The sequence below is a fragment of the Physcomitrium patens genome, chromosome 15, assembly GCF_059467195.1.
Source record: "Physcomitrium patens ecotype Gransden chromosome 15, ASM5946719v1, whole genome shotgun sequence".
NCBI lineage: Eukaryota > Viridiplantae > Streptophyta > Bryopsida > Funariales > Funariaceae > Physcomitrium > Physcomitrium patens.
In genome coordinates, this window is record NC_143424.1 from 952,501 (window position 1) to 978,480 (window position 25,980).

Sequence of the window (25,980 nt, forward strand, 5' to 3'; positions counted from 1 at the left end):
AGGTTAGTACAGCGCTGTATGTGTAATAACAACTTAATTATATTGTTTTTAAATTTTACCTTGATAATTTAAGGCAATATTATAAATATTTGAAATGCTTTCATAAAACATAAAATGAGTTGCAAACAAGTTTTGGGTTTTCAAAAGTTTCCAATCTTTGTCAATAAAAATGTTGAGAAAACAAAGAAAAAACTTCAAAGATAATGGCAATTGTCAAAATGACATCATTCATGGCAAAGATGTCATCCGTCATTGACGTTGTGGGAGAGAGTTATTGAGAAAGCAACTCAAGAGCCACCTCCCTCAATTCCGTGCGAGACAAGCTGAGAAATATCCAGTTTCTCCCTCCCGGTGTGAAAGGAATTCTTTGCGGCGAGGCGAATTTTACACTGGGTTCCAGATCACCGCCCAGTTTCGATCCCGAGACTAGCCCTCTCACCTTGACGTGGTTATCAGCTATTGCCGCTTTACTACATCCTCCAAAGAGGTCCTATAACCGTGGACCGAACCCCATATCTGCAATATACGAACAGTGTTCATGGTAATTAGAATTTTGAAATCAGCCGAAACGCTGGATTCATGGAGTTTCGCAGGAATCATGCCTTGATCTCTGGGATGGGAGCTCCTCCGACGGACGAAGAAACGAAGGACGAAAGTTTGAATTCTGTCGACATTCGTTGTCGAAAAATGAACGAGCGGGGGATGAGAGCGGAACACCGTCCGTCCGTCCGGGGGGGGGGTGGGAGGTTGAACGCTGCTGCGTTGTGCAGAGAAGGGTTGAAGCTGTTTTGGCGAAGTCCGTAACTGTTGCAAGGATTTCTGAGACGGGAAATGGAACTTGGAGGAGGAGTGTAGAAGACGAGCTTGGAGGAGCAAATTGGTGGCAGAGATGGCGTCGGAGCAGCGACTTGCCAGTGCCTCGACTTGGATCTTGTTGTTGGTTGCTTTATCGGCGCATTTGTGCCGGGGAGATAGCTCTATCACCCACGATGATTTGAATACGCCTTCGCAGCCCGGCTGCGACAACAGCTTCGTTCTGGTGAGTCCCGGATCTGAATAGGTGTGACTAGAAATAGCTCGTGTTGAGGGAATAGCGAAGTGATTTGGAAAGGAGCGGTGATGGATCCGGGGTTTCTTCTCTTTGGCTTCATGGGGTTAGGGTATTGGAAGAATTTAACAGAGGATTCGGAGCGACGAAGTGCGTGGGCAGTGTCAGGATTGACGGAATTTGGATACTTTGGGTGGATTTGTGTCATTGTGTTCCCTGATAAATTAATAACTTGATGAAATTTGGTCTGAGGAATCCTTAAATTCTGGTACTGTCCTCTGCAATTCGTGCCATGACTTGGTTTGGAAGGTGCTATGGCTTTGGATATCTTGAGTAGGGTTAGTAGAATTTAAGAGGTGAATTATGGTCGAGGGCGGAATCGTGCTTATATCAATTAGTAGCTTTGCTAGTTCTTACGCTGGGCTAGATCAAAGCGGTGTATCATTAGAGCTACTTTTTTGGGTATTCTAGAGTAGAATTCTGAGCTCGTTCTCACACATGTTTGCTATCAAATGCCGAACGCAAATGATGAACAGAGAAGCATACTAAATTTGAAGACCTGTGAGGTCATTCACTGAAAGTTCGAATACAAATTAAATATTGTTCGGTGCTAGTCTGGTTGCATAACATACGTTTTGACTGTGAGACTTGTGTTCTGTTATAAAATGCTTCGATTTTTTGAAGAGACGAGTGGCATATGATTCAATTCTTTCAATTTTTGGTATTGGTATTGGTATTGGTACACACACACACACACACACACACACACATATATATATATATATATATATATATATATATATATATTGTTTGTTTGTTTGTTTAAATTATTATTATTTTGAAGTTATTTCTTTCTAAGTCCTACACTTGTTTTCCAGGTCAAAATACGAAACTGGATGAACGATGTTGAAGTGACCGAACTAGTGGGTGTAAGTGCACGATTCGGCGAGAAAATATCCGACATTAATGTGGCACTTGATGCTATTCCTCTGGCGATGCCAAGCCTTGTTTCCTCCTGCAATACGTCCTCTATACCGGTTAACAACTTATCTCCATTGTACTCTAAAATTTTGTTTTTTTGCATTCGTGATCTCTGAGTATCTGACAAGCCGGAAATCAACAGAAGACGAAGTATGTAGCTAATCGGTAGTTAAAATCAATTTTCATGTATGCTGATTTCTAACGCAGAAGCGTTCTTGTTCAGTTCTAGACGCGTTGACATTTTTTCCCTTTTCTGACAGCTCAATGGTCATGCCGCTTTGGTACGACGCGGAGAATGCACTTTCACAAGGATGGCACGAACGGCACAGGCAGCCGGTGCCAATGCCCTCATTGTTGTTAATGATAAAGAAGGTACTAAAAGCAAACAGTCTATATTTGTTATTATTATTTGGCAAACTGCAGCTTTAACCGCAGCAGAGCAAAGTTTGGGTTTAAAGCAGTGATTTTCCTCATTATCTAACGTCATGTGAGCACCTCTGTGCTCAGATAATCATTTCTTCTTCTTCTTCTTCTTCATTCTCTCTCACTCTCATCTTATATCATTGTTTTCTTGAGCAGAGCTTTGCAAGATGGTGTGCTCAGAGAACGGCACCTTCACAGATATCCAAATACCGTCGGTTCTGGTACCCAAGTCAGCTGGAGATATCTTGGAGGCTGGTTTACTTCGTGGTGAAACAGGTTCATTTTCAAAGCTTTTGATTTGTTAGACATTGTTTCATGCGGACCTCTCGCACGGGGGAATTGATTGTACCGAATGATCTCAACCATTGTCTTTGTTAGATGCAGATTTAAATTTGTTGAAGAGTGTAGCAACTGCTTCACCCTTTTATATCTTTGTTTGAAGTACCTACTACTTGAAGTATTTACTACTTGAAGTATTTACTACTTGAAGTATTTACTACTTGAAGTATTTACTACACATTCTGATATGAGAAAGTTGTAAAATATTTCAACTGGTTTCTTTGCATTTCCTCTTACATGTCTTTTTCGAGTTTTAATTGAATCTGTTATGTTTTGAGGAAGCAGGGAATGGTTCGACTATTTAGCATTTGCTTCTATAATCTCTGTGCGAGGTCACTTTTAATGTTTTTCCAGTTGTTCTTTTAAACAGTTAAGATCTTGATGTACTCTCCGAAGCGACCCATTATCGATATATCGGAAATATTTTTGTGGCTGATGGCCGTTGGTACAGTTGTTGGTGCTTCTTTCTGGTCAGCCTTAACTGCTAAAGAAGCAGCTCTGGAACACTACCGAAGTATCAAGGTACAAATATTTTCTTATTTTCTGCACATTGTCTCAATTCTAGATACATCTACTGTATTATTGAGGTGATTGGAGATAAAAGTTGTGAAGAAATGTTAAGGTGAAGAAACTCAAAGCTTTGGTAATAAGCAGTCTCCTTCGAATGTGTACGAGGAGTGTCTATTGTATGTTGCACTAGGTCCGCCACTGTTTGTTGTTTCAAGTCCTGATTCGTGCTTTCCAGAGGGCTTTGATTGTGCAAAACATTAGAGGGGAAGGAGCAATTTGAGAAAGTTTTTCAGGTCTTCAATTTTCTTGTTTATTTCTTTGTAGTTTGTTAGCGAGTGGTGAAGAAGCACCCTCATTATTCAGTGCTTCCCAGCTTGTGTTTTGGTAAATTTGGTTCTTTCTCTTGCAGGGTGTAATCTCAGTTCTCACGAAACTTTTCTAGACAAGTGCGTTGGTTATGAAATGGGATAACTAAATTGGATCATTAGCGGTTTATGGAAGTCCGTCAAGAAAATGATCATCGTTCACTCTTTTAATGTTGGAAATTAAGATTGCATGTTGTCTGTGGAGGCTTGCGTTTTCAGTAACCAGGAGACCTGGTAGTCTTACCCCCGAATTGAATTCCGAGTCTTAGAGACTGCGTTTTTTGGATTAGGATACGTTCCATGCTTTCAGAGTAAGAGATCATTTGTGTTTGTTTCATGTTTACGTTATGCAGGAGGGAGGAGATCCCGATCTTTCTGATGCAGATCATGATGGAAACAAAGATGTTGTGGACATCAACGTTATGTCGGCATTCCTGTTTTTGGTTATGGCATCTGTATTTTTACTGGTGCTATATTATTTCATGTCGCAGTGGTTTCTAATTCTACTGGTTATCTTTTTCTGTATTGGTGGATTTGAGGTACCGTGCCCATCTTTGCAAAATTTTCTCATTTCCTTTTAGAACGATACTGAATTGTAGGACTTGAAAATTAGCATTCACCTAAAATTTAAAACTCGCTTTAGCTCTTTTACACGTCATTTCTGGGCACTTTATGATATCTTGATATGGTCTGTCCTTTAAATATGGCGATGTTTTCATGATATATGAATGTGTCGTTCACCCGCGATTTCTTAGCGTCATTTTTACTCTTTAGTGTTATTTGGTGCTTGGATGTCTGTAATGATATGTTCACTGAAGCCGCATTATCAAGAAATTATCATCAAATTATTTGTCTTCCTCTGAAGCAGATGAAGACAAATGTTGTATGTTAAATAATGTGAGATCGTGGGGTTGTGCAGGGTCTACAAACTTGTATGGTAGCCCTTCTTTCTTGGTAATGTTGGCTTAGCTGTTAACTTCTGCTGTCAATGCATTAGTTTCTCGGTCTTCTAGAGACACTCGGTTTTGAAGTAGCGGCAATTTAGTGCTATTGTACAACATCACAAGTGAATGATAGAGTTCAACATGTATGCAATTATATCTTTCTACGGAATTAATTAGACCGCTTTCACGCTATCATCGTCAATGGCTCTTTCTCTGAGACAGTGGTCTTCTGTATATTTCTGTAGGTGGTTTCCCCGAGCAGCAGGTACATACTACGGCGTGCCATTTTTGGGAGCCGTTTCAGGACTTTCCCTTGCAGTGGGCCCCTTCTCACTGTTGTTTGCAGTGTTGTGGGGTATTTATCGAAATCACAGTTATGCCTGGATTGGCCAGGACGTGCTTGTACGTACACCATTCCGTCCTTCAAAAGATCCATCACTTCAAATTTTCATTTACTTTTCTCGCGCACGTACTCACATTTTTTGTTTCCCTTCCCTGGACCATGTTCGTATAACTCTTAGTTGTGCCGTTACGTTCGTACTGAACCAATGTGTAATACCCAAATACATCTTTATTGTGAGACTGGTCACTTGCAGGGAATTTCATTGATTTTGAGTGTTCTCCAAGTTGTGCGCTTACCTAATATCAAGGTAGGTGTCCGGTCTTTGCAATGATTATTGCATTGATTAGCGTGGTGCGAAGAAGTCAAACGCTACTTTTAGGATTTGCAGCTTTTTTGGAGAATTATTTCACTGATCATATATGCAAGCTACTGGCATGGCATGATATTTAGATTTGTATTTGTTTATCATTGGTTTACTGTGCTGAATGCAAACAGGTTTCTACTGTATTATTGAGTGCTGCCTTCATATACGATATATTCTGGGTATTCATATCCCCGCTCATTTTTGATGAAAGCGTCATGATTGTGGTATGTTCATCAATCTGGCTTTTCCTATTTAAGACGCGCGTTTTTGAAATTGTTTCGACTTCTAGGTTGTGAACTATTGAGTGCTTTGACAAATGTCGTCTTTTTCATCACTTCAAGCTGACGATCGGTAGCTTGGGTATCACAATACACAAGTGCTGAGATATGACGATTGAACTTTTCTGGGACAGGTTGCTCGGGGAGATAAGACCAATGGAGAGGGTATTCCTATGCTTCTTAAAGTTCCACGTCTTTTTGATCCATGGGGTGGCTACAGTATCATTGGTTTTGGCGATATTTTGCTTCCAGGACTTTTGGTTTCCTTCTGCTTACGGTACTCCACTGCATATTTCTTTGTGGTTGTTACTGCCATCGAGTGGAAGAATAAAATGCCAGTTAACATTTTGTCCATGTGATGCGAGTTTGTTTAAAGTCCAATGTCATAATACATTATTTATTTTTCCCATTATCGTATCTTTGTTTCCAGCGCACTTAGTTATTGTAACGTCTAGCATACAGCGGGGAGTTTTAGCTGAAATTGCGTTTGAAATGCTTTCTTGTTTGGTGACATAAGTATATTTTGACCTTTTATTCTTTACTTTAAATTATAAGACAAACACTCCTAGCATTTGGATTGTGAATTGGTTGCTAATTTTTCTTTTTTGAATTCTTATTGTTGCTTGTGAGCTTCAGGTATGACTGGTCTACAAAGAAAAGACTCTTCAATGGATACTTTTTGTGGACGGCAGTGGGTTACGGCCTAGGTTAGTCCCCGCTCCTGTCCCTCTCTCCCACCTAGCGATCTCAGAACGTACTGAAGTTTTGTGGTTAATGTTCAAAGTATTAACGGGTTTAAGCTCATTTTACAGGGTTATTCTGGACTTATATAGCGCTCATTTTGATGAACGGGAATGGCCAGCCTGCACTGCTTTACATTGTTCCTTGCACTCTAGGTATTTTTCTATCTACATTCAAAATTATGTCTATTTGCAGATAGTGTCTTGGTAGAGGCTTATCAGGCCATGCATGAATTTGTTTTCATTGGTAATCTAGGTTACTCTGTTTTCATTGTCCTTCTTTGTGTGCTGGATTGTAGCTTATGTGACAAGTTGATTATCTTGCATTGGGTTCACAGAGAGAACGACAAGATGATTGTATTGCAGATAAAGACTTTTGCTCTTCACAATTTTAGGGGATGAGATTAGAATATTACAAGAATATATAACAAAAAGCATGCTCACCAACTTGTAAATGTGTGCAGGAACCGTGTTTCTTCTGGGATGGTGGCGGGGAGAGTTGATAACTTTGTGGAACAAAGGAGAACAAGTTCCTCCACTGGAGGACTATGTGAATTCGTCACAAATCGATGAGCATCCGGACAGAAGTTCATAGTGACTGGTGGGTCAATGTTCTACTTAGTGAACTAGACAGAGTCTTTGGTATTTCTCATTTTATATTAGCCTCATTTGAATTTCGGATGGTCAAATTCAACGATGGTAGCAGATTTTTGGGATCCAAAAACGTTTGATCTCGTAATCGCAATACCCGTCGTCAGAATGACTATCACAGTTTGTACATTTTTCTAGTCCTTGAAGTTGCAGCCTCTCAATTAGTATATTTTTGTTCACCGGCTGGTTGATACGGTATTTTGGGTACCAGGCATTTATTATTTACCAACATTTTGAAGTTCATGTTACTAGTGCAATCAACAGTGTTCAACAGTAGGATCAACCAGTCGTGATCCTGAACTTATTTGTGCGAGGAACGCCTTAGATTCCCACGACAAAATTCTCATCACCTTACTACTAAGTGCATAAATGGGATCAGGCGGTTCCCGTCGAATTGCCCCCGATTCACCACTCAAGCACACCATGTAGTTCACTTACATGTGACCAATTTCAATACCTTAGAGAACCATGCACAACCTATAGAGATTGTACATGATCTCCGAAAGTTTCTCCCAACTGCCAGTCAAAGTTGCCCAAGCACCAGTCTGTCTAGAGACGATACTGGCACGTTGCAGGAGAATCCAGCTAATTTCGAAGGACAACCAGGGCTGGTTCGCCGATGCTAAGCTGTCAAAGTAGCAGCAGTAGCAATCTCTTCAACAGCACATGCATTAAAGGAATGCAATACCATGTCGCAGCATGCGAAGCATACGCCTCCCGAAACAGACAAAACCAGTCAATCAACTACAACCACAGAATCGCTGAACAAACGATAAAAAGTCAATTCTACGAGGAAAGGCCGCGTGGAGCTCGTGGTCGGCACGGCGTGACACAATGAACGCTCACGCATCTGGAGAATAGGCATCGTGAGGTGGAAAGCAGCAGCAGCGAGAAAATGCACCGAATGGAGAAAACCAGTGGCGTCTGCATCAGACCCACAACTAAATATATACACACACACATACATATATATATATATATGTATCAACCAACGAACCCCAACACAGTCAACGAGAGATTCCGGTTTTTCGAACGGCATGTGGTTGGATTCGGCAGGGCTATACTGGGCTATATCAGGATGTGCTGGGTTGCGATGAGAGAAAGAGAGGAATCGTAGGGATCGGCGAGAGCGGAGGCACACCAACAGTCCGACCAAGTGGGTGTGGTGGTGTTCCAGATCATCTCCATCTTCATCTTCATCGTCGTCCCACTCTGGTCGCCTGATTGATGGAGTTTAAGGGGTCGATCGATGCACCCAGCGATGGGATCGCAGGAAATCCCTCGAAATGATCTCTGGAAGCAACGAGGAAAAAGTAGAATTAGAAGCAGAAGAAGAGATAGATTGATGGAACCCGTTGGGGTGGGATCGTTCGTTCGGTGCAATTTGCTTCTTTCAGTTTCACTTGTGGCTTCATTCGGTGCAGTGGCGCCGCGGCGTCGCCTTGACGAAGCTTTCCTTCCTTGAGGAGGAGGATAAGGCCACGCTGGGAAGCTGCCTTTTCAATTAAATTAAATTAAATTAAAACTTACACCCCCACCCCCTCTCCTCGCACACACCCACGCCGTGTATGTGTATGTGTTTATATATATATATATATATATATTTATTTATTAAGCACGCAAACACCTTGTTTGTTTTTTGAAATATATATCTATGTAATGTTTGTGTGTGTGTGAAAGTATTTTTGCTATTGCAGGTGAAAGGTGATAAGAAGAGGACTATTTTTGGATTACTCTGATTTCATTAGAATGGGTTCTCCTTGTTGTAATTTACACAAAGATAAAAAAAGAAAATTAATTATTTAAGAGTTTTGTGTTATGAAAGAAAGTATTACAAGTTTGAAATTGGGATGCTATTATTTGATGTTTCATGAACTTGACTATTTTAAAGATTGAATTTATATTTGAAAAATCTAATAGAAAAGGAAAAAAGGAACCCATTATTGTGGCAGCAAAGCAAATCCAAAACAACTCTTTCTTGGTCAAGAGTAGGATGGTGAAATTTGAGTTAACCAACATGTATCTTTTCTATTTATTTATTTTTATTTATTCTAATGGTTTTGTTTGTTTTGTTGTAAGTGTTTCAATTATGAAATTTACAAATTATGAAATAAAATTAAAATATAATTTAAAATAAGTAATTTTATACTAATCTAGATTATTTTTTGTAAAAATAATATATTATTATTATTATAAATAAATAAATAAATAAATAAATATATATATATATATGTAAATTTTATTAATTTCAAAACTATATAAGAATTTAGGGTAGCTATTTTTTTCAATTAGTAAAATGGTTATTGATTTATAAAACTTAAAAAAATTATTAAATAACTTTGATAATATATATATATATATATATATATATATATATATAACACAATATAAAAATGGTTTTAGTGCATTACAATAAAGAGTCTTATAAATGTAGAAAAGAATTTTATAGAATTATATGAGTATCAATCTTTAGTTTTATATAATATTGCAAAAAATCTTTAAAACAATTTTAAAGTATTTTATATGAAGATATCTTATTTTAAACCTTTAATTTGCCAAATTTTAAAAAACTATTCTAAAAACTTGATTAGATTCTTGTATACTTAATATATCCTTATAAAAAATTATACTAGGTTAAAAATGTAAATATCTATTATAAAAACCTAAAGCTAGTTTAGATAGGAGTCATAAATGTTTTTAAAAGCAGTTGTAGATTGAGATTAAATAAGATCTAAAAATGTAAAAATAAAAACAGTTGTTGATGTTGTTGTCGTGGTTTTTTTCTTTTCTTTCAAACATCACCTTCAAGTGAAAAATAAAAAAGTACTAAATCTAAACAAAAATAATGCTATTTTAGAGATTTTAACAAATTTAGACTTCTAACTCTATTATTATAGATGCATGAAAGAATTTTTAAAAGATTAACTTGCTTTAATCATTTTAAAAGAAGAATTATATTATAATTAATATTGATTTTAAAAATAGGATAAATGACTATGGAACGATAATCTAATCTATTAGGATACAAGAATTTCGACAAAAATGTTTCTCATAAGATTTGCTAAACTAAATTCGTTTTTAAAAATGGTACAATATAAGTCAACAAGTTTTATATTAGAATTAGCATAGAAATGCCTTTGAGCTTATTTCAAATAATATAAAGAAGAATTTCTTTAACCATTCAATGATTAGCTTCAAAATATTTGAAAAATGTTAGTAGAAATATTAGTTTTCCTATTCTGTTCAAATTTCTTTCTTTCAAACATATATGAACACTATTTTAGAAAACTTCTAACATAATGGACTGGTATACTGATTAATTTTCATTTCTTTTCTTTTTGAGGTGAAATTTAAGTTACTTTTAGTGCTAAAAATACTGGCTTAGAATGCGAGGACCTTGTATGCAGTTTGTATCCAAAAGAGAAAGTTTATAGCAAATAAAATCAAATAAATCAATTCCATTCACAGTTCACAAGACTGTGTCAATGAATTGTATCATGTTGAAAATTCCTCCTCATACTGTGTGAATTCCAGTGAGTTTCGAATTCTGACCTTCACATAAACCAATAAGAATACGTAGCATAAATAAGATAACAAATTGATCATTCTTTAAATTTAATTGAACATAACTCCCACCAAATTGGCCTTCCTCTTAAAGATTGTTGGCACACTTGAATGGAATTACTATCAGATGAATGCTTTAATTGTGTCCTTGTCGTAGCAACGATCTCTCTTTAGATAACACAGTTTTAGGTCATGAATATGTTTGGTCTTCACCGATCCCAACATTTATGTATTGGAAAAAAACAGAATCATGAGATGTTAGGGTTCCGATTCAGGTTTCATGCTAAGTCTGTACACAACCGTCTTCTGTTGATCGATCTCACTATCAGGACTGATATCAGATCTCATTGTCAGAATCACTACTAGGTCTCACTCTCTGAGATGAGCACCGAGCCAACTCAGAAGAGCGCTCTCAATCGTTTTCTTTATTGAATCTGCAACCTGGTCTGCTCAAATTTCCATTGCACTCCGGTAAACAGCGAACTGGTTAGATGCTAGAAAGCTGAATTTCACCGCTATCTACGCACAACAACTGTGATGAAGCTAGAGCCATGAGGATTTACAGAGATTACAAGCGCCGGGCCCTTGCCTGCCTGCTCTCACTGGGGGATGAGCTACGAGGCTTCGGGTACAAGGGCGCGTTTCAGAGCTTCCGTGATGTCGTCGCTCGTGGTCGGAGATTTGCTCACAATTCGAGGCTGAACACACACACACATACAACGCCACCGAAATGTGTCAGAGAAAGCGACATGATCGGTTGACTAGAATTATGTGCATTAGTGTTATCTCATGACATGGGTCTCAGATTTGCAAATCAGCGGGAAGTGCAAGATTGTCAAGAGGTTTGTAGCAAGAGCGCTTTGTTCGTCATCGGACAGTGACGTGGTTTGGGAAGGACCAGGAATGCACCTTCATAATAATAACGCACACAAGCCTGTCCTGGTGCTTGGCCATGCTGCACCGGGAGATGTCCATCGCGAGACGCTCCAGCTCTTTCATGATCTGGCTCTGGATGTGGGGGTGCGATCGGCACGTCATCTCAATCACGATCTGGTGCGGCAAGTCCACGTGCACCTGGATGTTGTCGATGCAGCTGGCCTTCTTCTTCGCATCGGAGTCGATCTCCTTACTTTCCGGGCTGGTTCTGATGAATGCGGCATTCACGGCCACTTTCCTCAGATCTGGACTGGACAAGTTATGACATGTCGCTCTGTTGTTCTGCTTCGGCGTGTGAACGGTTAGCACCTCACTGGAAAGAGCGGCATGAGCCTTCAGTATGTCTGCGCGCCTCTTCTGTGTATCCTTCAGACGCTGATGAAGGTTCTTCACGTACTCAACGGAGTCATCAACAACTGTGGACCTGTCACGCTTTTGCGGTAGAGTCCAACCAGTGAGCGCATTAAAAGGACCTTTGGAAACTCGAAATCGACTACATCGCATGTTGTTCACCTGATGAAGCTTCTATTGTCTCTATTGGTCATGAAAGCAACCACGCATCCGATGATGGTTCATTCAAGAATATAATCTTTTTATACAATGTGGCATGGAATCCAACCGGCGTGGCCGCTATGTTCTACGACTGTTGGGAACGCTCTAAATCACTTGTTTTGACGATGTTTCATAGCTGGTTGGGATGGAGCCGATTACCTTAGGCCCCGGAGGCAACAAAGACTCCAGGATAAGAAATTTGTTCGTCATGTCGTCTCTTCGTTGTCGTTCCCTGATAATATGACCAGCCTGATCATTTGGTCGTCTGAAACTCGTTTTTGGTCCAGAATCAACAACTTGAGAATTGGGGCCTCGGAAAGTACGTGATTGAGGGATCACTAGCTCGCTGCGTGTTCTCTTTAGACTGTTCGGAGAGCACGAAGTTTCGTAGCCTGATCGTTCTCTAGGAATGTAAACGCTCGGTGACCCACTGGCATCGACCAATTTAGGTCGACCTGGAGCTTGAGATACTCCACATTCGAAGTTGGAGCCAGGTTGATGATTTGTGCTGTAAAGATGCCGGTGGGGGAGGAAGGTTCCAAGTGGGGAAAGCTGCTGCAGGCATCCCGGTGTAGACGTCCCAATGGCTTTAATGTGCTTTCGGATTGATCTACCAGCATCAGAGTTAGTGGCGTATTCGGAAATCCGACCTCCGTTGTGTCCGCTGTGACAAAGAGATCCATCCAGTATGCTTTGCTGCACGACATCTGTGCGAGCTTGAAGTGGCTCTACAGGCATTGACTGAAAATGTGATGGACCAGCTTCAAAAGAGGCGGCACCTGTCTGGTAAAGCGGAGTACCATTTGTGAAACCGTCTACTTCCTCAACTTGACCCGGATGATTCTCTCTATGTACCGATGGGCCCTGGAGATATTGGTATAATTGCTGTTGCAATGCGCTATCTGCACCATCTAAGAAGCTTGCGTAGTCGAGCGAATAACCGCTTGGGCTGGCGTTGTCATTCACTCCGTTTCCATGATGAGTTTTCTCCATACCCGTCGTGTACATGCCCGGCATTGATCACTCAAGTCACTGTGAACTTCTTCACTAGATCCACTTGCCTCATCGGATTCTAAACTCGTCTTCGACTTGGTAAAAGAGTTCGCAAATCTATCCCACCCAACCAAATATCTATCCGAAATTTGCCAAACATCACAGGCCCTCGAACCATTCGACCCTCGATTCAGAAGATCCAAGGTCAAATTCCAATGAACCTTTAGCTCCGCAGTCTTATCAGACCTGCAACCTATCTCACCAGGTCAGCGCTACACCCAAGCTGATGATGAAGATGCGTGCCGGTGAGTAAATGGAAAGTACTGCACTGTGAATAGACAAGTCCACATCTCATAAGTACAACTTATCGTAGAGCCTTATCGCCTAATAGTACCGCAAGACTTGAGCTTCACGATGCCTCGTCTCAAACTACAGCTAGGTCATTCAATACCGAAGGGCGCATTCATGTCCAACCATTAAGCCCGGAATAAGTTCATACCTCCTTTCAAGTCCATTCTTAGTTTGACAAGGTGTAGAGAAGTAGAGGAAAAAGAGTTGATCGATTTCCTACTCCTTCAAAACCCTGCTAGATCACTAAGAATGGCACCCTGGCCCAGCGACACATGACAACGAGACCACTATTGTTTAATTGTTAGGCTATGTAATCTAGGTTTTGAGAAGCAATATACGAATTTGATACTTCTGGGTGGACCGCGCACACCTGTGTACCTCGTAACGGTCTACGGCGAAGAAAAACAAGAGAAAGATCACATGACCTCGGTTGAGGGCTCAGCAACCAGCAGTTGGGGGCCGACAATCGCCCAGAGGATGCTAGTGAGTGCGCAAACGATAACAAATAAAGCTTAAGGAGTAGGTTTTTCGCTAACTGCATCAAAGTCTGGTTCTACAACAAGCTAACAATCATCAGTGGTTGCGGTGTTTGCAGCTTCTAGGCTGGCTTTGCATGCATGTACGGAGTGAAAACCAAAAAATGTTAGGTAATCGAAAAAATCACCTCGTGCGGAGTGGGCGTCGAGGAATTCCGCAACGACCGAAACGTCCATTGTCAAGCTTCGCCCTGGTAATCGTCCCAGCTGGCCAGGAGGGATGGGGCCAGATACTCCATGCCAGTCAAGGGTTAGGAAAAGACCAAGTCCTAGCCTGGTTTTAAAATAAACCATTTCACTCTGTCTCATCGAAGCTTTGATCAGATATAGGAACATCCGTCGAATCACGCAGATACTTGTCACAAGTAGTTTCCCTCTCCCTCTAAATTCCATTTCAGTATTACGCAACCCCGCAGAAAAAGCAACTTTTTGCTCCGAAGCAACCGCCCCTAGACCAGCCATCGCAAACCCCCGCGACATCCTTCATTCTGATATGAGCAATTCTGGAAACAATCCCCGTACTCACTGGGTTTGACCTCACAGATTGAGCTCGTCCGAATGATTTGACCCTGATCAACATTCGATGGTTTGAATCTTACAAAGCGGGTCGTTGTCAACAGGATGATGGATGTGCACATGCGCTTATCGTGTTCAAAGTCGACACAAGCCTGTACGACTATTAATGAGACTTACATTGAGTGTTATATTCATAAAGGGGCTCCATCGTTACTATTCATAGTAAATGCTTAATATAAAATTGTTAATCTGGTAACTCATGGGTCAGGCGCAAATCAGTGGCAAAGATGGCACACACACCTATTAAATGGACATCCAGATGCCGTATCCTTTTCACACCGCAGCAGCTGCAGCTGATCTGGTGGGTATCTGTCGAACGCGGCTGTTGAAGTTTCAGGAGCCGGAATTGAACTGGATTTACAGCTTCTACGGCATGAGTAATTCCTTGTCACCAAAAAAAAAAAAAAAAAAAAAAAAAAAACGAAGCGAAGGAGAATACAGACTGTCCCCATCATTAGCAGGGTCATTTCCCCTACTTACCGTCCTGTGCTGCGGTTGAAACCCGGCTTGGCCAACCTGTGAGTTTCTTTTTCATTTTGCTAATTTTAATTGCCCCAGTTTTGTCTTCCTTGCAAGCAAACCTTTATCTACGGCTAGCCGTAACCTAGATGTGTAAACCAAGGTGAGGGATCTCTGAAAAGTACGGGAACGCCATGCTGGGAATAAGTAAGGCTCGTTTCCCTTGCGGATAGGTACTCTCAATTAAATAAGCAGATCACACTCAAAATATGCTTCAGTCACTTTTCTCGAGAAGGAAAATCTACCTACATTTCGTGCTAGATTTTGTGAGTGTGGTCAGAGTACCCGATGAACTGCCATTGTTTCCAATTAAAAATGCACGCGAGAAATGCACACTACCGTTTCATATTTGATGGCCAATTTTCAGATCTAAAGGGTTCATAACAAGCATGCCTGGTCGAGACCATACTTATGAGGTCATTTGCGAGGAGTAGTCTAAATTATTTTGTTTCACAGAATACTACACCAAGAATATCGGGAAAACAATGACACTTCATTTCATTACAAGTAAAATCTTAAATATCAATTAGAAGTTCTTATTTCTTAGTAGTATCACACAAGTCACAAAACTCCCACTAAATAATAACTTCTCCATTGATGTTACAACATGTTGTAATTTTTCCACTTCAATGGAGAAGTAAAGCATTAGTTTGAGTGTAGAGTTAGAAAATCATGCAATGTTTTGAATGTATTAGGAGCTAGTGCTTTAGTAAAAATGTCAACTACGTTTCTATTAGTAGATATATAATCTATTTGTAGAAATCTATTTTTAACTTACTTTGAATCATGTGATATTTAATATCAATATGTTTAGTCAAAGAATGAAATTCAAGATTAATTGTCAATTTAATTGCACTTTGTGAATTAGAGTAAAAAATAGTAGGTTTTTCTTGAATATAGCTAAGATCTATTAATATTCATCAGTACCAAATATTTTTTTTAGTTGCCATGTAGCAGGCAATATATTTGGTTGTGCAGTCAATTAAACAATCTTGTTTCTTTGATCTCCAACTAATTGATCCACCATTTAAAAATAAAACATAACTGCTTTAAAATTTTCAATCATCCAAATTAGCCACATAGTCAGTATCAACAAATGTAGTAAGCAAATTTGATGAATTTGTGCCACCATAAATAAGTTTAAAATCTAAAGTGGCTTAAATATAGTAAAATATTTGTTTTATAATATTATAATATATTTAAATAAATTTTGATTTGAAACATGAGACGTTATTTATAAAGTAAGTAATATCAAGCCAAGTGCTTGTAGAGGCAAATTGAAGATTATCAATAATATTTATGAAAGAATTTTTTTTAACTAAGTAGTTATTACTAGAATTAATACTTCAAAGAATAGAATTATAATTTTTTGGAATATTAATTAAAAATAATTCTAAAAATCCATAATTACATAAAATCCTTTCTAAATAAGTACGTTGATGTATAAATAAAGTTTTGCAACTCGATTTCTTTTGATTTGTAAACCAACATATGTATTTGGATCATTGACTTTGGTTTCAAAAATGCTGTTCATTGTCATAAGTATATAATGAATGCATTGAATGTCTTGATAACAACAAAAACTATTATCAATAAACATAAGAATAATAAGTTGATTCATATTATTGGAATAATAAATACATGGATGAATAGAATTTTGTTTAAATTTATGAATAATAAGAAATTAATCAACATGTTGATTCTATGTACAATTAGCTTGTTTTAAACTATAAAAATCCTTGTATAAATGATATACTTTGTTTAAAAATTGAGAATATTTAAAACTTGGAACTTGCTTCATATAAGTCTCTTGATCAAATTAGGCATGTAAAAAAGTTGTTTTTATATCAAACTATCATATGTGCATATTATGGCTTACAACAACAATAAGAACAAGTTTGATAAAATCATATTTAATAATAGGTGAATATGTCTCTATAAAATCAATTCCATATTTTTGTGAACATCTTTTTGCAACCAATCTTGCTTTGAATAGATTAATAGTGCCATCAAAATTTGTTCTAAATACATAAATCTATTTGCAATATATAGCTTTCCTTCCAAAAAGCAAATTTGTTAATTGGTAGGTAATATTATGAATTAAAGATCAATACTCTTCATATATAGCATCTTTAAATTCTAAAGAGTGTGTTGAAAGAAGAGACTCTTCATATGATTGAGGAACAAAAGGCATAGATTGAGTTATAAACTGCATAATTGTTGGAATAGAATTTGACTTCAATAAAGATGTAGATATATTTTGTGAAGCATTTGATGATTTCAAAGATCTTAGTAGAGTAGTGGATGGTTTCGATAATTGATGCTTCAAATAAATTGAACTTAAAATAGTTGTAGGTTCTAAATTTTTGATATTTTCTACAAAGAATGCAAAAGATAATATCATCACAAAATTTATATGTATATTATCACTCATTTATAATATCTAAAATAATTAGAAAGATGACAAGATTGTTGTATAGAATGAAGATGATGAAAATTGTGAATTTAATTCAACAAAAGCATCATAAGAATTTTGATTGAAAGATAGAACAATAAGAACATTGTCAAAATTCAGCTAAAAAAGATCAATTGTAATAGGTAATGCATCGTATTGAATTGAATTGTGTTGTAAATTTTTAATAATATCTAGATTGTTATTACAATTGAAGTCATCGCTACTGTGCATATTGCCATAAAGAACTTGATTTTTAGAAAGAGCTTGATTGTCATTACTTCGACTGATTATATACCTATGATTTTTTTATACAACAATTTTATCACTCTTATTGATATCATGATCTTAAATATCATGGTCATTATTTTCATTTTTGCTTCTAATAAGATGATTTTGGTTGTTGTGAAAATAATTTTTGTTGCTCATATTGATATCATATCTATGATTGATATAATCTATAATTACATTGTTTAGATGAAAAATATCATTTTTTATAGGATTATTTACATTAATTTTATTTATTTGAAAATTATAAAGATTTAGATATGTGATAATAAAATTTTGAAGTATATTTATAAATGGCATATTTACTTCTAATAAAGAAGATCATAAAGATTCTTAAAAAAGAACTTTAAATGAAACTATATTTAAAAAAATATTTTCTTTAGATAATATTTCTTGTATATAATTATGTTCATCAAAGATAACATCTTCATTGATTATTACTTATTTATATGTTAAATTCTAGATTTGATAAGCTTTTGATTCATCCAAGTATCAAAGAAATAATCTAATTTAAATTTTAGCATTAAGTTTCTTTTGTAATTTGTGATATATTTGAATATAAAATTTTCATCAAAAATATTGTATATGAGAAAATAAAGGCTATTTTTAGTATAAACTTCAAAAAGAATAATACTTGAAAGAAGATGAGAACATGTGTGATTTAAGGTGTAAATATCATGGATATATATATATATATATTTACTCCAATTGTTACTTATATGATTTGGTAGAAGTAGATAAATATAAATTAATTGCATAAAGTCTTCTAAAGAAGCTTCTTAGAAGTTTCATAGATATAGTTTTGACTTTAGATGTGTTTGTAAGTTAGAAACTTGACCAAAAAATTAACCACATGTTGGTAGCTTGTGGAACAAGTTAATTCCGTGTAGTAGCTTGTTTCACATGCTAACTATGTAGTATATACATAGATAACTTACCTTGTAAGTTAAGACATGTTGCTAACAAAGTCAATACATGTTGGATGTCTTATAGAATATTGCCATGTAGCTCCTAGTTAGAGAATATATATGGAGGCAAGAGTGAAGCCTTCTTTACTCTTATTAATGCCTTTCTAGTCTTTAGTCTTGTTTCAAGACTTTTTAGTTTTTTTTTTTAGTTTTTTTTTTTTTTAGCAATAGCAATTTTAGTTGAATATTATAACATCTTTGACTGATTTTCTAGTTCTTTTTAGTGATATAAGAGTATATTGAGGATTTTCTTTCTTTAAGATTCATGGCCTTGATAGTTCAATAAGAGTGCTAATATACTATTTTTATCTTATTTTAGAGGTGAGTGGATTATTCCACTTCTATTATTATATTTTGAAGGTTGGATACTATCCACCTTTAAACAAAAAAATATTATTTTCTAACACTGATCTTTTCTTTAAAGAGAGTGGATTATCCCTCTTTGTGGAATTTTTTTATTAGAAGTTGTGGATTACCCTCTTTTAATTTAACTTTTTGAATTTGCTTGACTTGTCTATGGAAGGAAAAATTATGGATATTACTATTAGCAGAAGTGAAAATAGATTTTTAACTATTACAGGTCTTCATAAACTTACCAACACTCTAAGAGGAGAAATCTCACATATTTTCAATGTGAATTATGGAAGTACTATGCCTATGCCTATGGAAGAAGTTCAAAGTCTACAATAAGAAGTTATGCAGTTGAAGGAAGCAAGTAAATCAACCTTACAATCAAATCTAATGAGTTTTTTTTCTACAAGTATAACGGAGACAAGGATTAATATGACTGAGAAGTTTGATGGAACAAGATCAAAATTTCAAGGATTTTTACAACAAGTCAAGTTCTATCTAAGGTTGTATCATTTCTAATATCCCGATGGATTTATTCAAGTTGGATTCATATGTGCACTTCTATCAGGAAGTCCTATTTCTTGATTTATACCTTTAATGGAAAAAGATTAGAAATTCTTTTATAACTTGAATTCATTCCTAGAAGTATTTAAGGGTACATTTGGATAAAGTGATTGAGAAAGATTAATAGAGACCAAGTTCTTATCTATACGGCAAGGAATACGGTCAACTACCATATATGCTACTGAATTCCAAAACCTTGTTTGCGACATGGACTTGAATGATAAAGCCCTTATCAATCAATTTCAATATGGGTTGAAGGATAATATCAAAGACTTATTACTAACAATACCAAAGATAAAATCTTTAGACTAATTTATTGCTCAAGCTATTGGTTATGACAATTGATTATTTGAAAGATATCAAAAATAAAGATATGACTGAAAAGGATCAAATCAAATAATGAAAATAATTCCTAAGTTTTTAAACACTTATTTATCAAGGCCAAAACCAATGCAAATTGATACAATATATTTTAAATTCCTCACAGAGTAGGAAAAGAGTCGACAATGTCAAGAGAGCTTATGCTTGTATTGTAGAGAAGGTAATCATACTGCTCAACATTGTCAAAAGAAACAATACAATTACAAAATGAGAAGCACGATTGCCAAAGAAGATAATGTACCAAAAAATGAGTTGCTCTAGCCATAATAGGGACCGGGCGACTAAAATCATGTGCAACATCTAGTAAATATCATATTCTCTTCTATGATCCTTCACCTTATTTTACAATAGAAGTCTGTTTAGGACAGAAAAATCACAAAGTCTTAGCCTTCTTGGATTTAGAAGCTTCAACTTGTTTTATAGATGAAGAATTTGTCAAAAAACGAGATATATTCTTAGTTAAGAAAATCAAATCCATACATGTAGAAGTAATAGATGGACATTCATTATCTTCTGTGAATGTTACATATGAAACTATTCTTATAGAAGTAACAACTAGTGGTCACAATAATTTAGTAATGTTTAATGTCATTAAATCTCTTTCTAATTCAATTATTTTAGAATTATCATAATTAAAAAGATATAACCCTCATATAGATTAGATTTCTTGCAATCTTGATTTTTTCCATAATTTAATCTAAGTTTCTACTAGGTAAGAAGAAATCCATAAGTCTAGTACATCTAAATCCTTATTGGTAGGTGCAAGAGCTTTCATGCATGCCACAAATGAAGGGCCATCTTTTGCTATATATGCCATGCCCATTGCTGATAGTGAGAAGATATCAAGTGATATTTCTAGCCAATATTAAGATTTTCATGACATTTTTGAAAAGAAGAATATAAATATTCTTCCAAAGCATCGTCTTTAAGATTTTTCCATTGATCTTCAAGAAAGAACTTAACCACTATTTGGACCAATCTATAGCCTATTACAAAATGAGTTGATTGCACTCAAAGAATACATTAATGAAAACTTGGCTAAAAACTTTATATGCCATTCTAAATCTCCAACTGGTGCTCTTATCTTATTTGTGAAGAAAAAAGATAGATCTCTGCAGATGTGTATGGATTATCGAGGATTTAACAAGATCACTATCAAGAATAGGTATCTTCTATCTTTGATGTTAGGACTTTTTTATCAACTAAATTAAGCAAAAATCTATATAAAAATAGATCTACAAAGAGCATATAATATGGTCTACATCAAAGAAGAAGATGAATAAGAAACTACTTTTCAAACTAGATATAGATATTTTGAATATAATATCATGTCTTTTTTACTCACGAATGCATCAGCTACTTTTCAACATCTAATAAATGATGTCTTTTGTGAGTTTCTTAATGATTTTATAATTTGTTATTTGGACAAAATTTTAATCTATTCTAAGAATACAAAAGAGCATGAAGTTCATGTTTGTTGTGTGTTACAAAAACTAAAAGTTGCAAGATTATACACAAAGATAGAAAAGTGTATATTCTATACTATTCAAGTTGGCTTTTTGGGATACATCATTTCCAATGAAGGCCTTACAATGGATCCAAAGAAGATCCAAACTATCATAGATTGGAAGATCCGAAGAACAATAAGAGATGTGCAATGCTTTTTGAACTTTGCCAATTATTACCAAATCTTTATCAAGAACTTTTTTTAAGTTGCAACTCTACTTATATGTTTGACTTATAAAGACAAACTTAAGTGGAATAAAGAAGCCAAAGCATCATTTATTACTTTGAAGAATGAATTTACTTCTATACCAATTTTGTATTGTATTGACTTTTCTAAGGCATTCTTTATGAAAAGAGATGTATCAGACTTTACTTAGGATCCAGTATTGTTATAAATGGGATCTGATGACAAACTCCATACATTGGCTTTCTATTCTAAGAAATTTTTAGCAGTTGAAATTAATTATAACATCGACGATAAAGAATTTCTTACAATTTTAGATTCATTTTAAGAATGGCATTATTATCTAGAAGGTGCTTCAAGTCTATTCATAATATATATAGATTATAAGAACCTCAAGTATTTCATATCAACATATATTTTGAATTGTTGCTAAGTTCATCGAAGCATGTCATTATCAAGATTTGATTTCGAAATCACATATCGACCTAGAAAAAAATAAGGTTTATCAGATATTCTTTTTAAATGCTCTTATTTTGTACCAAAAGAAAGAGACATATCTTTTGATCAACAAAGAATAATTCTCTTAAAGCTAGAGTATTTTTATCTTTGAGCAATAAAATCAACATTGACTATTGATTCAACCTTTGTTAAACAAATTCAATTAAGTATGTCCTCTGATTTTCTTATTCATAATATCAAAAAAATCTTTCTTCTAATTTTTATGATATTTGAAAGTTTGAGTTTAAAAACAACCTAGTCTATTTTAAAGAATGCCTATTTGTTCCAAAAGGAGAAGCACATTTACAAGTTTTTCAAGCATGTCACAATTTTCTAGCAGTATGATATTTTAAATACAACAAGACTTTAGACCTCATATCCAAAGATTTGTTGTGGCAAAAAATGTGGAAGGTAGTAAAAGACTTTTTTCAGTCATGTGATATTTGTTTAAGATCAAAAACTCCTCAGCATTGATCCTATAGACTTCTCTAACCATTGCATGTATCCTAATAACCATGGTCTTTCATTTCTATGGATTTTATTATAGATCTTTTAAGTTCAAGTTCAAATGATTCTATATTTATAATCATAGATTGCTTTATCAAAATGGCATATTTTGTACCATATACAAAATCTATTTCAGGTGAAGAAACAATTAAGCTTTTCATTGATAATATCTATCACTATTATGAATGACCAAAGGATATTTTATTGGATAAGGGGACTCAATTTGTATTAAAATTTTAGATAATTCTATTTAAGATTCTAAAGGTGGATATAAAGCTCTCTTTGGCTTTTCATCCTCAAATTCATAAGCAAAGAAAACATATGAATCAAGTTTTTGGAGTAGTATTTGAAGTATATCATGAATTATCATCAAGATGATTAGACAATTCTTTTTCCATTAGTATAGTTTGTATACAATAATTTGGTATGTTCTTCTATTCAACAAATACCTTTCTTTACCAATTATGGTTGTCATCCACGACTTGATACTTTTGACTTTTTAAAAGTTGATAATCTATCCGCAAAAGATTTAGCAAATTATTTGTCAAAGCTACATATAATAATGAAGACACAATTAAAAGAAGCTCAAGAACAATAAAAGATCTACATTGATTTCTATTGCAATGAGTAACCAAAATTCAATATAGGTGATAAGGTATAGTTATTTCATTACAATATCAAGACTACTTGATCATATGATAAGTTGGACTATCATAGGCATGGACCTTTTTATATTTGTAAATAAATCAATCTTGTTGCTTATCAATCACATCTATTGGAGTCTATAAAGATCCACTTTATATTTCATGTGACCTTTTTTGAGTAGTATAAGAGAACTAATATCTCAAGAAGAAGACAAGTACCACCTTCTCCTATAGAGGTGGATAATAATTAAGAGCTCGAGGTAGAAGAAGTTTTAGATTCAAGGTAGCACCAAAATAGATTGAAATATCTTGTTTATTGGTATAGATATGATATTAGTGAATGTATATGGAAGCCAGCAAAGTATCTTATAAATGCAATAAAGAAGGTTGAGGCTTTTTATCGATGACATCCATCAAAATTAAGATAAAGAACTGCAAATATCTATGCAAGATGATGACCACTCTTCGTGGAAGTCATTCCTAAAAGGAGAGGTAATGTCACGAATATATACATTTATCCCAATGGTTACTTATATGATTAGATAGAAGTAGATAAATATAAATTAATCTCATAAAGTCTTCTAAAAAAGCTTCTTAGAAGTTTCATAGACACATTTTTGACTTTAAATATGTTTTTAGGTTAAAAACTTTGCCAACAAATTAACCACGTGTTGGTAGCTTCTAGAACAAGTTAACTCCATATAGTAGCTTATAAAATAAGTTTATTATGTGGTGCTATCACGGACACAAAATAAAGACTTGAAATCTAACAAGAAGTTCAAGAAGAAGTGGCAGAACTAGATTAAACAGATGAGTACAAGAACAACACCAGAAAGGTGAGCTAGAACTCCAAGAGATGTGTTGTCGAGACTGAAGAACTCTTCAGCCTCGATCCCTATATATACTCCTACTTAGGAAGCTTCTCGAGCTACTTCTATTAACTAGGAAGCTTCTAGAAAGTTCGAGGGGATTCTTTTCTAGAAGCTTCTAGAAACTTCTCTTCTAGAAGGTTCCAGAGACTTCCTTTCTAGAAGCTTCTAGAAACTTCTCTCTAAAAGGTTCCAGAGGCTTCTCTTCTAGAAGGTTTCAGAGGCTTGTTTTCTAGAAGGTTCTAGAAACTTCTCTCTAGAAAGTTCTAAAGAATATGTCCCTAACATCACCCCCTCTTTTAGCTTCGAGGTCTCTGAGAAGCAATGTTGTTGATCAGTACCAACGCAAGAAAATAAAGATCTGTCGCATAACTTCTGCTATGAACTCCAACTGTTGTTCACGAGGCAAGTGGTTCATCGACCCTTGAAGCCAACGGTAGTGGCCCACGCCTTCGACTTCTGACCAAGCATGAACTTTCGTGTCCTCATTGTGAAATTGTCTTGCAAACACGCCTTCTGGTTGACCATCGTAAGCAGACTCGATCTCAAATACGATCACCAGTGATCGATTACTCGGTATCCTCCGTCGTCGTCGTGGTACATGTAGTTTTTCATCTCGGGGTCGCCTTCATGAGCTACTTGGTTGCGATACTCTGACTGGCATAGTATCTATCTCTTGGCTATCCATATCAAAAGACCAAACTACCATCTATCTTGGAGAAAATAACTACATCAACTATGAATTTTGCTGGTGCTCTCCCCTTTTCTTATATTGTTGGAAGAACAAGCTCCAGAAAGAAGCTATCATCGAATTAATTTAGGTTTATCGGGATGTCGTTGATGAAACTCCTATACTTTTTGTGGCGCATTCACAAGATTTTCAGCTGGCTCCCACGTTCGCTCATTAATGTCATAGCCACACCAATGAACAAGATATTCTAACTTTTCCCACCTTTGTCGTGAATTCAATACCTTTTCAACCTCGTATTCCTTGTGGTTCTCGATTTCAATACTAGGTGGCGGATATTGCACTCTTCCAGGAAAAGATGACTCTCGATAAGATTCCAATAGAGAAACATGAAAGACTGGATGTACTTTCATAGAAGCCGGTAAATCCAGCCGGTATGCCACTAGATTAATTTGCTTCTGGATGATAAATGGTCCCAATCTTCGATAGTCCAACTTATCACATGGTCGCTTGGTCTTGATATTTCATCGAAGAAGCCAGGCTTTGACTCCAACTTTGAAAGTAGGTGTTGGATTCCGAAATCTATCTGCAGACGTCTTATAGGATTCTTGAGCGGATTGTAATTGAAGCTTCAACATAGTTTGAAGCTCTGATAGTTGCTTCGCAAATCCTTCAGCTGCTGGATTGTTATTTGTTGACGGACTCAATAAATCAAGCTTCGGATGATATCCATAGTTGGAAAAGAATGGTGTTTATTGAGTCGACGCATGGAGGGTGTTGTTATATGCAAACTCGGCTAGCAGTAGATATGTAGTCCAATCGTCTTGCTGATAGTTGATGCTGCATCGTAAGTACTGCTCTAAGACTTGGTTCACCCGTCCCGTTTGGCCATCAATTTGAGGATGAAAAGCTGAAGAAAGCTTGATATCCACCTTCAATATCCCAAAGAGAGATCTCCAAAACTTTGACACGAACTGGGTACCTCGATCTGATATGATATCATCTGGTAGTCCATGATATCGATATACATTATTGAGAAAGAGTCTTGCTGTGACTTCACTGGACGA

The 25,980-nt window shown here is 36.0% G+C and overlaps 2 protein-coding genes across 8 annotated transcripts; one reads left to right on the forward strand and one right to left on the reverse strand.

Moving 5' to 3' along the window:
• Positions 1-791: 791 nt before the first annotated feature.
• On the forward strand, positions 792-7,229 carry LOC112292684 (signal peptide peptidase-like 2). The gene is made up of 14 exons (XM_024541423.2): positions 792-1,039; positions 1,927-2,085; positions 2,290-2,401; positions 2,609-2,728; positions 3,162-3,313; positions 4,020-4,205; positions 4,586-4,620; positions 4,856-5,012; positions 5,207-5,260; positions 5,449-5,541; positions 5,730-5,872; positions 6,232-6,302; positions 6,408-6,491; positions 6,800-7,229. The coding sequence occupies exons 1-14, from the start codon at positions 890-892 to the stop codon at positions 6,928-6,930; spliced, it is 1,647 nt and encodes a 548-aa protein (XP_024397191.1). The 5' UTR covers positions 792-889; the 3' UTR covers positions 6,931-7,229.
• A 3,504-nt stretch (positions 7,230-10,733) lies between these two features.
• Positions 10,734-14,482, reverse strand: LOC112292923 (uncharacterized). 7 transcript variants are annotated; one of them, XM_024541919.3, is made up of 4 exons: positions 14,047-14,482; positions 12,198-13,277; positions 11,460-11,918; positions 10,734-11,248 (listed from the first exon to the last, which is right to left on the reverse strand). In XM_024541919.3, exons 2-4 carry the CDS (start codon positions 13,053-13,055, stop codon positions 11,165-11,167), a joined length of 1,401 nt encoding a protein of 466 aa, XP_024397687.1. In that variant the 5' UTR covers positions 13,056-13,277; positions 14,047-14,482; the 3' UTR covers positions 10,734-11,164. The 7 variants fall into 7 exon arrangements, with proteins under 7 accessions (XP_024397687.1, XP_024397684.1, XP_024397682.1 ...); XM_024541916.3 differs by having other exon boundaries at positions 12,198-13,354; XM_024541914.3 differs by having other exon boundaries at positions 12,198-13,359.
• Positions 14,483-25,980: the final 11,498 nt, after the last annotated feature.

Excerpts from the sequence above, each read along its gene's own strand:
- LOC112292684 (XM_024541423.2), top strand. The coding sequence starts at position 890 with ATGGCGTCGGAGCAGCGACTTGCCAGTGCCTCGACTTGGATCTTGTTG. Across the intron at positions 4,206-4,585 it reads TCTGTATTGGTGGATTTGAG|GGTCTACAAACTTGTATGGT; the intron begins GTACCGTGCCCA and ends GGGGTTGTGCAG. Across the intron at positions 4,621-4,855 it reads ATGGTAGCCCTTCTTTCTTG|GTGGTTTCCCCGAGCAGCAG; the intron begins GTAATGTTGGCT and ends ATATTTCTGTAG.
- LOC112292923 (XM_024541919.3), bottom strand. The coding sequence starts at position 13,055 with ATGCCGGGCATGTACACGACGGGTATGGAGAAAACTCATCATGGAAAC. Across the intron at positions 11,919-12,197 it reads TGTTGCCTCCGGGGCCTAAG|CGTGACAGGTCCACAGTTGT; the intron begins GTAATCGGCTCC and ends CTACCGCAAAAG. Across the intron at positions 11,249-11,459 it reads TGTGCGTTATTATTATGAAG|CCTCGAATTGTGAGCAAATC; the intron begins GTGCATTCCTGG and ends GTGTGTGTTCAG.